The sequence below is a fragment of the Gavialis gangeticus genome, unplaced genomic scaffold (assembly GCF_001723915.1).
Source record: "Gavialis gangeticus isolate Ggan-Ray unplaced genomic scaffold, GavGan_comp1, whole genome shotgun sequence".
Taxonomy (NCBI): Eukaryota; Metazoa; Chordata; order Crocodylia; family Gavialidae; genus Gavialis; species Gavialis gangeticus.
In genome coordinates, this window is record NW_017729030.1 from 44998527 (window position 1) to 45010830 (window position 12304).

The 12304-nt window shown below is 38.9% G+C and overlaps 1 protein-coding gene across 2 annotated transcripts in view; it reads right to left on the minus strand.

Moving 5' to 3' along the window:
- The window catches only part of INPP4B (inositol polyphosphate-4-phosphatase type II B), a 437109-nt gene that overhangs the window by 383146 nt on the left and 41659 nt on the right, over positions 1 to 12304 (minus strand). For both annotated transcript variants that reach the window (XM_019522133.1, XM_019522134.1), the window contains exons 3-4: positions 10639 to 10757; positions 8290 to 8406 (exon numbers count right to left, since the gene is read on the minus strand). In XM_019522133.1, coding sequence (XP_019377678.1) covers positions 8290 to 8406; positions 10639 to 10757 — 236 coding nt within the window. The remainder of the gene's footprint in view (positions 1 to 8289; positions 8407 to 10638; positions 10758 to 12304) is intronic.

The window sequence follows — 12304 nt, forward strand, 5'->3', positions numbered from 1 at the left end:
CCCTGCCAAGCCATGCTGCACCCACATGATACAACAGCTGCTGTGAGGGTGCCAGGCAGGGGGGCAATCACCACTGCCCCCGCCACTGCCCTGCGCTGTATGGGGGGGGGTCTCTGCCATTAGCCCTTAGAGACCCCAATCACTGCTACTGCCACCGGTGAGCGTGGGGATTTTTATTTATTTATTTATTTATTAATTTTAAGTGCTGGAAGTCTGGGCCGGGCAGGGGCGGGGGCTGGGCAGAGCAGCCATGGGGGCTTCTCCAGCAGCTCCTGCACCCGGGGAGAGGCAGGCACAGCTAGAGAGAACCTGAAGCTGCCCAGCTGTGCCTGCCTCTCCCTGGCCGACCCGAATCGTCAATCCATCTTCTGAGATGTTGGTGTTTGTAAAAGTGAGCATCTAATAGCATTTGTTAGAGGCAGGTATATAGTGCATGCAAGTAATTTGCAAGGTTTCACATATATCTCTATGAATGCATTTCAAATCCTGTTATGCAGCATCTCTGGTATTCCAGCCTTGGGCCTATTTAGCAAATTGTGCCAAATTGTGCAGGAGTTTTGTGATATAGATCAATACCCACTAGGAACACAGAACATTGTCACTTTAGATTTGGGTTTTAAATTTACTTATCTTAAAGCACCTCATTTACAATAGAAATTCTCCATTTCCAGTTACCCCAATGTGATTTTTTTCCATACAGGGAGACCAGCAAAGGCAAGAAAGGAAAGTCACATTCTTATGCGAATGCATTCATTGTGAATACCTGCTAAGAAATGGGGAGCTGAAGAGAAACAGCAATTAAAGACAGTCTGTGGCCTAAACAACCTGAAATTCTTCTTGTAAAAATACATTCTATAATCAAAACCATTTTTTTCTGAGTAGCTACAAAACTGTTTAATAAACTGATTGTTGTTGCTTATTGTGAATGGAGAGATTGGCATATATGGAATGTGGGGCCCAGAACAGGTGGTACGTGTTGTCACATTTGCCATGTATGCCTCCAGTTTCTAGTTGCTTTAGAAACCTAGCATTTGGATGGCTGTTTGTATTTTACAAGCCCCATATAAATTCCAGCTGTTAAGTATAGCCAAACAGGGCTTATTTTTCCATGCCAATATCTAACTCTTATACAGCAAATAATAGGGTTACTCAGATTCAGCCAGTCTATGCAAGATTTCTCCTTTTGAGAGATTTTATACTTCCAACATTTTTTTTTAAAGTAAGACCACAACGTCACCACATATGCATTGTATAAAAGAATAAATCCTTGAAAAGGAAGCTATATAAAGTTTAACAGCTTGAACACTTTGGACACATCATTAATGATCTCCAACCCCTCCTGGAAAATGACAACCGTCTCAAGGCAGCCTTGTGGTACAAGCCTGCCCTACTTTACAGGCTACCCCCCCAAAAAACTAAAACATCTCTCCAGCAAGCCTACCTACCTCCTCTGCTCATCAAGCCACCAGGTCTTGCAACAGACCCAGATGCTTACTGAATCACCTCAAACATAGACCAAATCATCCCTGGACCACACTTGGATTATAACATACAGGATTTGTTCACATGCTTTTCTGCCACCATCATATATGTTATTAGTTGCCTATAGTGCCTCTGTGCTGTCGACACCGGCCAAATGGGGCAATCCATATGAGAAAGAATAAATGGCATTGATCTGACATCAATTCCAGCAAGACCCAAAAGCCTGTGGCAGAAAACTTTAATCTCCCTGGACTTTTCATCACCGACCTCAGGGTAGCTGTACTTAAACAACAAAACTCTTTAAAAAACCCCAACTTGAACACAAAATTGCAGAACAAGAAATTATCTACAGACTGGTTTGTATTAGGAATGGTTTCAACACTGATACTGAATTCTTATCCCATTATCTGGACTAGCTTTTATAACCCATTGAAGGACATAGAGGGACATGGTTTTAATCCATTTGATCTCTTCAGCCCACCTTCATTTCAGTAGTGCCCTCTCCTTTCCTCCTCCTTTTCCTATTCTTTGTGTTTAAATGATTCTGTTCCTTTCTATTTAGAAACCCAACTTTCTGCAAATTCATTTACTGCATCTCATGAAATAGGCTGTACTGCATGAAAGCTCATGTCTCTCTGAATGGGTTTAGTTCATAAGGTGCCACCTCATGCTTGACTTCAGACTAACACAGATAACTATTGCTCTAAATATTAATAGATAACAACAGGCTAGATTATTCTGTTTCTTCTTATTACTAGGCCTGGAAATAATAAAAAAAATCCACAATAAAGGTTTCCCATAGCATTGTGTTAAGTTAACTTTGCCAATACGACTAGATCTCTTGGAGCCACAGGAAGCCAGGTTTTGTCATCCCTTAAAAGTGAATCCTGCTGCCAGAAGTTCCTAGCAGAGTGCAGACTTGCTACATCCTGAGCTGCAGCCCCAAGTCATGTGATTCCAGAGCCATCCCTTTGCTGGGGGGTTGTGAATCGGGGTGAACACCCCAGGCCATGTACTTTGCAGGGCACCTCAGACAGTACTGGAAAAGCCCTGCCAAGGGCACCAGCACTCTGCACAGATGCTTGCTGCTCACCACCCCCTCCTTCCTTCCCTCCCCCGCCACACAGGCTGATATGGCCTGGGCCCCACTCACCCCTAGGGTTGGCTCTTTGTGACTCAGTATTGCCTTTTCCAGATAACTTCTACAGGACCAGAGAGTCTGGCTCTGTGGTCTCAGATCTCCTTATTTCCATCTCCTCCTGCACCTGGAATCTGTGTAAAGGGATTCTGTCTGGATCTGACAGGATCCTGTCTAGACCTGGGGCACCGTATTACAGGAATTTCTGAATCTCCTCTCTCATGAGCAGGAAGTTCAGATCCAAGTGTTAAAGACAGTACTGCATGTTGATCACAAGGAAGTAACCAGCCTGTAACATGCCATTCTTATGCTCTGGCATGATGGCTAGAAATTGGTATTTAGAGGTTTGCTTTTGGGAACTGGTTTATAGGTAAAGTAGATATGCATTAGAATAATAGTCCAGGACAACAGCAAAGATTAACTGATTTCTAAAAACCTGTCTCACAGTTTCACAGCCTTCAAGGCAGGCAGGGATAGACACACAGACTGGGAAACTGTAGGCATGTACTACACTGTTCCATAACAAGAGACTTGGTGGCATCAGGTCACAGCACCCACCTGAGAGCCCTTGGGCTTTCCAGTTTTGAGGAACAGACCAAATTAGGAGGATACCAGTAACGCTCAAATAATGTATGCATGTACTGGGTTTGTGAAACAAAGAATTATGATGACATGACAAAACATGGACAGTATGACAACCACTGAGAGATCAATCAGCAATGGCCAGAAATGAAGAGTCATTACAGAGGGAAAAAGATACAAAAGAAGGGATTTCAGAGTAGAAAAGTGCCCCTGTGAGGGGAACCCAAGGCAGCATGGACAGAGGGCATACTACCAGCCCGTCTCATCCGCCCCACTGGGAGGACTGGGCTTCGACTTCTAACTTCCAGGCTGCTGCCATCTGACATTCAAGAGGGAACCTCAGAGTGAAGCTCACATACTGGTCAGATGTACCTTCCTTTGGGTGACAACCCTGAGACTGGTAGATATAGAATTGTTTGCATTATTCTTATCTGCTATTACTGCATATCAATAAAATTCACCTACTATCAAATGGAAAGGTTGTGGTCAGTCTGAGGGTTTGGGTTTACCTAGAACAAGGTATTTGGGCTACAAATCCAGTGCCAACACGGCACACATTCATTTAAGGGTGCAATGGGATCAGATCCCTGATCCCAACAATTATGCCTCCTGCCTGCTTTCTGGGAATCATGATCCCATGCTTCCCCTGCACTGGCAAGCTGAAATCAGGGAGCCTGCAGGTCTGGGGCCAGGGCTGGAGAGATTGGAGTTCAGCCCTGGAGTTCACCAGGACTAGTTCAAGACCCTCGTATAGTCTCTGGCCAGAGCCGACAATCAACTGGTGGTCAGATCTGGCCCCAACCATGTTCAGTTTGAGGAGCCATACAAAACAACCATAAAAATGTTTTATATGTAGAACATTTTTATGGCTGGTTTGTCATTTTATAGCTCCTTAAATTCAGTGCACATGTAGCACCTTAGCCATTTAAGCTGCAATTACCACGTTAATCACTGCATAAATGTAGTGTGTGGAGAGGGCCTCGTAATCTCTAACACTTTTAATCTAAGAGTCTTATAGCAAAGGCTTATGTGAAGTGGCTAAATATTATTTTGAGCATTTTTCAGATGGGAAATTTATGGAAATGAAAGATTAGATTTCTTGTACAAGATCACACCAGTAAGGCAAGTCAGCAGCAGAGTTGGAAACAGAAGAATACATCCTGATAAAAACAATGCCAACTATTTCACAACTATTGACTAAACAAATGCAGCTGCACTGCATGAAACAATGGTGTCTCAGGAATATTACTGCAGAATACTATAGTATTTTAATTTTTATGAGAGTGGGAGTCTTGACTCCAAGCCTAAAGACATGCTCTTCTCTCAGTTGTGATATACAGTAATTCTTTATATTGTAGTTCCTTCCTGCAGCTCTACCACACATATGACAATATGATCTGACTAGTGCTATACAGTATTTTTTATAAGAATGAGTCCATTTTCAGTATGTTACATCAAAATACACTAGATCAACTTGTGCAAATATGTGCATGCTATACAGAAATCAACTGAAAAAACCTTTGTGAAAGTTAAAAATTCTAAGACCCATATTAGAAAGGAAATGCCAGTATTTTAACAATCCATATTATGAGGTTTTAATTTTGGCTTTCTAGTACAGTGATCTAAAGAACAGCTGCAGCCCAAACATTAGGACAAAACTCAACTCTCAAATCTTAGAGACAGTTTGACTTAAGTCAGTGAAACATAAATAAACTGGCTTATGGCAATATGGGAAGAAAATCTTTGTGATGTGGAAACAGATGTCACTGTACATTTTTCAGAGTGTGGCATCACCCGCTGCCTTGAACACATGGGTTTGCTTGCTAAATTTAAAATATCTTTTGAATTTCAGTGCTAACCTGAACATTCTTTATTCTTGCTACAAAGTAAAGGAAAAAGCAACCTTTTCATGAAAAAGTTTCGTTCTGTATGAAACCCTGAATTAATAAAACAGTCTTCCTAACTAGGCATAGCATATTTTAAACAATAAAAGCTGTTTCATTTTATTAGAAACTCTATTATAGCACACAGCCACGTCACAACTGTGACAAGAATAATAGAAATCTGCACAACATATGAAAAGTGTGGCTACAGCAGCCAGTATATCAAGTACGGTAAATGTGGTAACAGCTGCACAGTGCTTAAATATAATTAAGCTGCCCTTATATAAATGCAAGTTAATGACAGGCAGCAGAGAAGTTAAATCTCTGTGTTCTGATTTTGCAAGGTTATCCTCAAATATTTCTGAAGTAATCTGTTAAAAAGGCAGCACTAATGGCACGTTACCAAAACCAAAAATTTGATCTTGTTGTGACTACTTGCAAGAGCATATTGAACAGGATTTACCTACCATTTGTTATTATGCTAGCACCTCCATGGGCTTGAACATGAGGCCTATACCTCTTATGCATGGGGTTGCACAAAATAAATCAAAATCCTCCTATACTCCACCCCATTTTTGGCAGGTAAATTACACTGATCAAACATTTACACACATCAAATATATGTAATTTAACTATTTCAGCTTTAAATATCAGGAGAAAAGAAACCACAAAGAATATGTCTTCACTGCAGTCAAAAGAGTAAATTCAGCTCTCTCTCACTCACTCACTCACTCACTCACTCACTCACTCACTCACTCACTCACTCACACACACACACTTTAAACTACTAGCTTGACTACTGGTAGCAATGAAACCATGGCAAAGTGCTATTTAGTACAAGCAAGCTGCCACAGTATTTACACCAAGGAAGGTTTTATAAGCCACACCAAACTCTGTACATTGCCTTAGCTATACTCTTACAGATGTTTGAGCCAGCTAAACAGCACTAGCTGGGGTATGTCCACATGAGTTGCAATCACAGCTTTGACTCCAGGGCAGATGGACTCTATTGGCAGTGTAGTAGCACCACTAGTTTTGTGCTTCCAGTGACCTGGGGTATTTGTACCCTACAGTTATTTCTGTGACTGCAGTTTCCTTAGAAAAATGCAAGCTAGCTTTAAACAAGCTAACTTAGCTCCTACTACCAACACAGCCACAGCAACTTAGAATGGGCAAGTCACCAAACCATTTACCTAGGCAAACTTTGTGGCCTACACTGAGATGTGTACTGTTGCAGCTATATTGCAGTGAATATCCAAGCTCGCTTTGCACATTCTCCTAAGCCTCACAATCAGCTCATTCCACAGACTGACAAATATGACGACTTCCAGTGAGTGCCTTGTTGAAGTAAAGCTAATCATGATCTTTTTCAGAGCTTATTTGCCACCATGCATATAAAGGTTCAAGTATAACTGGATATTAAAATCTACTGGGGAGCAGTCCAAGCAAAGATGACACAAATATTCTACTAGCCAGTTACATCCATAGTTTACAGGTTGTTTATTTTTTTATGTTGCAGTTCAATGTCACAGATGCTAAATATTTGAAACATATACATTTTTAAAGAAGGTACAAAAAATTTCCCTGATGGAAAAGTACTATAAAATATAACAGGAATGAAATATGGTTCTAGAGATGAGTAGTTAAGCTATATGCTATAGAATTTAAAAAAGGAAAACATTCTCCCTGCACCTTTGTGAACAATCCTGTAAAATTCTACAGCACCAATTATAAGTAGTAATTTTTATGGAATAGTTTTTGAAAGCTGCAAAATTTATCCAATTGTATTAATTAAATAACACTAGACTGGATATTTATAGTCCATGCCGTATAAGTGGTGCCATGGAGCTCTACCACCCAAATATCTGATCAGAGAAGAAGCAACCCTTTGCTCATACTATGCTGGTACATATGGACAGCAGATTATTACCCACAGTGTTTGCTCAGCTGCACTGGGTGATGAAGAGGAAGAGTTATAGTGAAAGGTATACTCACTCCCCACCTCCCCTCACCTACTCTCTCCCACTTTATCATGAAGCATAGTTTCCCAAGTGGCGAAGTTTCCTGCTGGAATTATTAGAATTCTCTACTCAATACTTAGAACACCTTAATTGTTAAAATAGTGAGAAAAAAAGTAAATAATAATGTTGACTCCAGTATCTTAAATACATTAGAAATGACCTTAAGCTATACAGATACAACACAATCTAAAACACTATTCCTAAAACACTCCATGCATTCAGAAATGAACAAGTCTTTGGTGGTCAACTACTCTTTTTTTACTCTAATGGTGACTGATGCTCCACGGACCTATAAATTCACTCTTTGCAAATCCAAAATAGATACACAACAAACATCCATATCTTTCTTTATTAAAGAAAAAACATAAATACCTATGAACTTGGAGTAATTTAACTGGGTATTCTCTTATGGGATCATCGGGATAAACAGCTAAGTTACATGCTCAGTTTCCTACTTGAGGCCTCTAGATAATGTGTTTGTGTACTGCCGTTACCGTACATTAGCTTAGATAATTCTGACTCATATTGGTGATCAACTTACTCACTCAAATAGTCTCATTGACTTCAACAGGAACGTTCATGTGAGTGACTGCTCACCAGCAAAAGAGATATGCAATCTTTCTCTATAAGATTAGATTTACATTTTACTATGTCATACAGAGTGTCTTAGACAATTACTGATAACAATGACAGTGAGGAAAGGCTTACAAATTTCAACATGCAAAAGATTAAAACAAAATTTGATTACTCATAATCTTTCTTAAACCTTAAATACCAGGCTTCAGTTTTGCCATGGTTTTGACATGGATAGCATTATCTGATCAGTAACATATTTCCGGTAAGATTATTTGCAGTCCTATTATCTCAATCTATTCCATATGCTCTCTACTAGAAAAAAGTTCAAAGTACTCAGAAAGAAAGAAGTTAACCATTACTACATAGTCCATCACAAGCGGTGGAAAGGAGCAACTTTTTTTCTTCAATAATTTCTTTCTGTTTCTCAAAATGAAATTATGAATACATAAATATCATTTTAGGCATACAGGCAGAGCAATTCTGAGAACCTCACATATATTTCCTTCAGTTTAAAATAAAGATTAAAAGGATGGGGGGGGGAGGGAGGGGAAACAAGAAAACTTAACCCTGAACCATATTTATGCAAGATGAGGAGCTAGATACTTACTGTGTCTTGAGATTTATCTTTGACATCATAGACTGTTAGTTTTATTTTAGTCTCCTCATAGACAGGGTATTCCGGTGGGAACGTCACACCAGTCAAAAACAGTGGGTCTCTTGTTCCCTGTATAGAACAAGTAAATAGCTTATATTCAGTAAGGTAACAGCTGTTACAGTTATGGATAAATGTGTAGAAACTACAGGCTTCTTAAAATGGAATATTTCTGCTAACATAGAGACCTACCTGAATTGCAAAATGCTATCTCAGTGTCAGCAACATAAAATTTTATAGCGTAAAAACTTAATCACACTGAAAAGAGGTGCTTCAGAGAGGCCAAGTAACCTATATCAGTACTTAGAAATATTTTTTCCAATAAGAAATTTTAAGGTACTTGCTTAGGGCCAACAGTCGCTATTTTTTTGTTTCCATTTACAAGGACAAAAGGTATAACTTCTGTCAACTGTTGATGATATTTCATTAAAACACCCCAAATTTGGTTCAGAATGGTATCAGGATGATTTTAAAAGAACTCAATGGGCTTAAGTATCACAGTGACAATTAACTCAATTTCTTAGCTCATAACTGATCTCTCAGTTTTTTAAATTCAAGAATGTAAACATACTTGGATGGCACTCACTGATTTTTTCTGTTTCTGCAGTTTCATCTGCAATCTTAAACCCAACTAGCATATAGAAGAATTTTACCCCAATACATATAGAATGAATCATCTCATGATAATTTTCTGTCTCAAGATGTGCAGCACATGACATTCTAGTAGTTCCCACACTGTGGTTCAAAGATCATGGGTAGTCTCTGTATGGGCAGCTCACAAATCATACATATCTTTTCTGTTAAGGGTGATAATGAGAGGGCACGGTGGTCTATAAGCAGCACTGACAGATGACAGTGGTATGTTGGTCAAAAGAGTTTGGGAAAAACTAATTCTGGTACTGACCCTGAATGTTACATTTCCTTCCTTTAAACAACACCAAATTAATAAGGCTTGACAGAATCCTATAAAGTGATGATTTTCTAGTTCTCTTGAACAACTGTAAATAGCGAGACAATAGTAATAATGCTATCTTTTAAGATATTAGAACTTCTAAATAAACTGTATGAAACCATTACTTGGCATTTCCCAGCCACAAATAAAGAGTTGTTGTATTTTTTTAAAGAACAAAACAAAACAAGCAAACTCTATATGAAATGTAAATATTATTGGGAAGATGCATTTAAATTTCCTGAAAGTGAAAGGAAGGATTTTGCACAATGTAAACGTTTCTTTGGTAAAGTTTGGTGAAGTTCATAAGCTACTAGTAAGGAAGTGTGACAGAAACCCAGAGGTACAACACAAGAAATTCAGGATTCTGTTCAGAATCTGGGTTATCCCCATATTAGAAAGGGTGTAAAATACTGAAACATCTATTCTACCTCCTATAGCATATCAAGACAGCCAGCCTGCACTGAACCATCCTGATGTACTGCAGGCTACTTGAGTTATGCAGTTTCGGGATGGCTGATGGTTCAAATCATGACAACTGAATAAGCAGTCAGTTGGAATCAGAAGATCACAAAGAGCTCACGAAACATTCTTGTGTTTTGGATTTATTAAGTCATTCATTTTTTCCCTGTTAAAATAATCTGGAAAGAGAACTTCCTGCTTTTAATAATGTCTCCAACATTTACTACATCAAACAATATGTTATGTGGCCTGACCCAGTGTTTTTGTAAATATAAACTCTAGGTTTGTTTTTTTGCTTACACTAACATTTCCGGGGCAAGAGAGTGTAGACAAATATTAGGAAAGCAATGCTATGCAACTTTTGCTGTCAAATGTAATGTAGGTTGTTCAAATCTGTACATATCCTCCTTTGCAAATCATAAAAGCAAGCACAAATTTTTCAAGCTACAAAAATGTCAAGTTTCCAATTGAAAGGATAATAAATGAAAAATGAATGGATAGCAGAATATTACATGTACTACATTCTCCTACAATAAAAATGTTCAGCCAAAACTCATTGCACTCATATTTTAGTTTAATTTTACATAGCTTTATTCCTTAATGAAAGCAAATATTTCCTTGCTCATCTAAATCTGTGTCTGAAAAGCCAGACTGTTCTTTATGTCTCCTGTTAGAAAAACAGACCTTTCATGAAAAGGCAACTTCATTTCTGACTGTTTTTCCTGGTTACATGCCAAGGACTTCAGAACATTCTCAGGTATGCTTTACTAACAACTCCAGTATGCTTCCATTACTACAGACCATGTACTAACTTGCTTCAGCTGTTCATTTACTTTACAAGTAAATAATATAAAATTCAGCAATGAATATTAATGTGATAAAAAGCAGCTCACCTCCACGATTTCAGTATTTGAATATCTCGTCAAAGTCTGTTCTGCTGGGTGTACCACTGAGATCTGTACAAATGTATTCAGCTTCCTGTCACGGGTAGTAGACACTAGATCCTTGCATGCTGGAAAAGGCACAAGGGGGGGGGGGAAAAAAACTCTAAAAACAAAACTCAGAAAACTCCACCGAAGGAAAAAAGCAGACTAAGCAACAGCACTAGATCAAATCCCTAGAGACTGGAGCCGATTCAGTAGAGGAAGTCCCTTGGAAGTACCTTACAGAAATAGGAAGTCACATGCTACAGAACTGCACTTAGATTTCGTTTCCATTAACAACATATGCAGTTCCTGCTAGCCACCCCTGACAGGCTCGTCAGCTCTTGTATATCAACGTACACATGTTTTGTGATAGTGGATAACATTTCAGTTGCAACATGAGCTTTCAGTTTATCTGCCATGTAATCTCTCTCACATCAACTTCTGTCTAACAAACTTCATGGTAAAGAACTACTTTAAGAAAATTCTAAAACAATTAAAATGTTTTACTGATTGTATCTTTTAGCACCTGATTGTCAATACCTCCATAATACTAATCATAGGGTAAAGATCTACATTTTTAAAAGCAGACAGCAAAAATGAACTGCTCTGTCAGTGATTAACAGATACAAATGGGAAGAGTCATTGCTCTGTGGCTATAAACACAGCATTATTAAAACTCATTTTACTGGATCAATAAGGAAGAATTCAGTTTTCAATTAATAATGAATTGTCAAGCATGGGTTCATTGCTTTGAGATTAGAGCTTCACAGAGCTGTACATGCACATGAGTTTATTTCCTAGATCAAGACTCCCATACCTTGAAACAGAAAGGGCAAGGGTGCTGTAAAAACAGTGATGAGACAGTCCTTCAGAAGTGAGAAGTAGAAGAAATACTGTGCTATACTGCATGTAAGGGCACTGTATCTTGATCCTACTGTAACTTGACACTAATCGTGAGAAAATGGACATCTTCTGTGTCTGTCAAAGACCTCATGAAATGGCTGGCACGATAGCAGCAGGCTTGGATGCCAAATGAGAAGCAATTCCTGGACCTGGAGCTGGTACAGGTCACCAACTTACTGAAACTTCTATTAATACTAGCATTACCTTATCTGACTGGAAGTTAACTCATTATATTACTGTAAAAAGTTATTAGCGAAGCAAGTTGGCCAGGTACACACTTGCTTACCTAGACTGGACCATTCTTAAAAGACAAAGCAAAGAGAGATATAAGGTTCGGAACAGTAAATCGAGCAAATTATTAATAGTTGAGGGTAACGGTTCTCAAAACAAATTCTAGTTCCAGCTATATCTCTCAAGGTCCTGACCTCTGGCTATTCACCTGATTCCTAAAGGACTGACTTATCCAATGTTTTTGATTTGGGATTAGCTGTGAAGAACTTCAAAATCTACTATTTTAGAAAAATATTTGAATACCTTTCAAGTGAAGTTGCAAGACTGTATTCACCGTCGTAAGCTAGTACTGTGGCAGAGGCACTCCAGATAATAAACTACCTCCTTTGACCCAAACTTTTGAAGTCACTTGAGCACAGAAGCCAATACAGAAGGGAGTGAACTGATTCAAGAAAACATTAAATATGATGGGAAAATACTAGATTACAAGGGGGGGGGG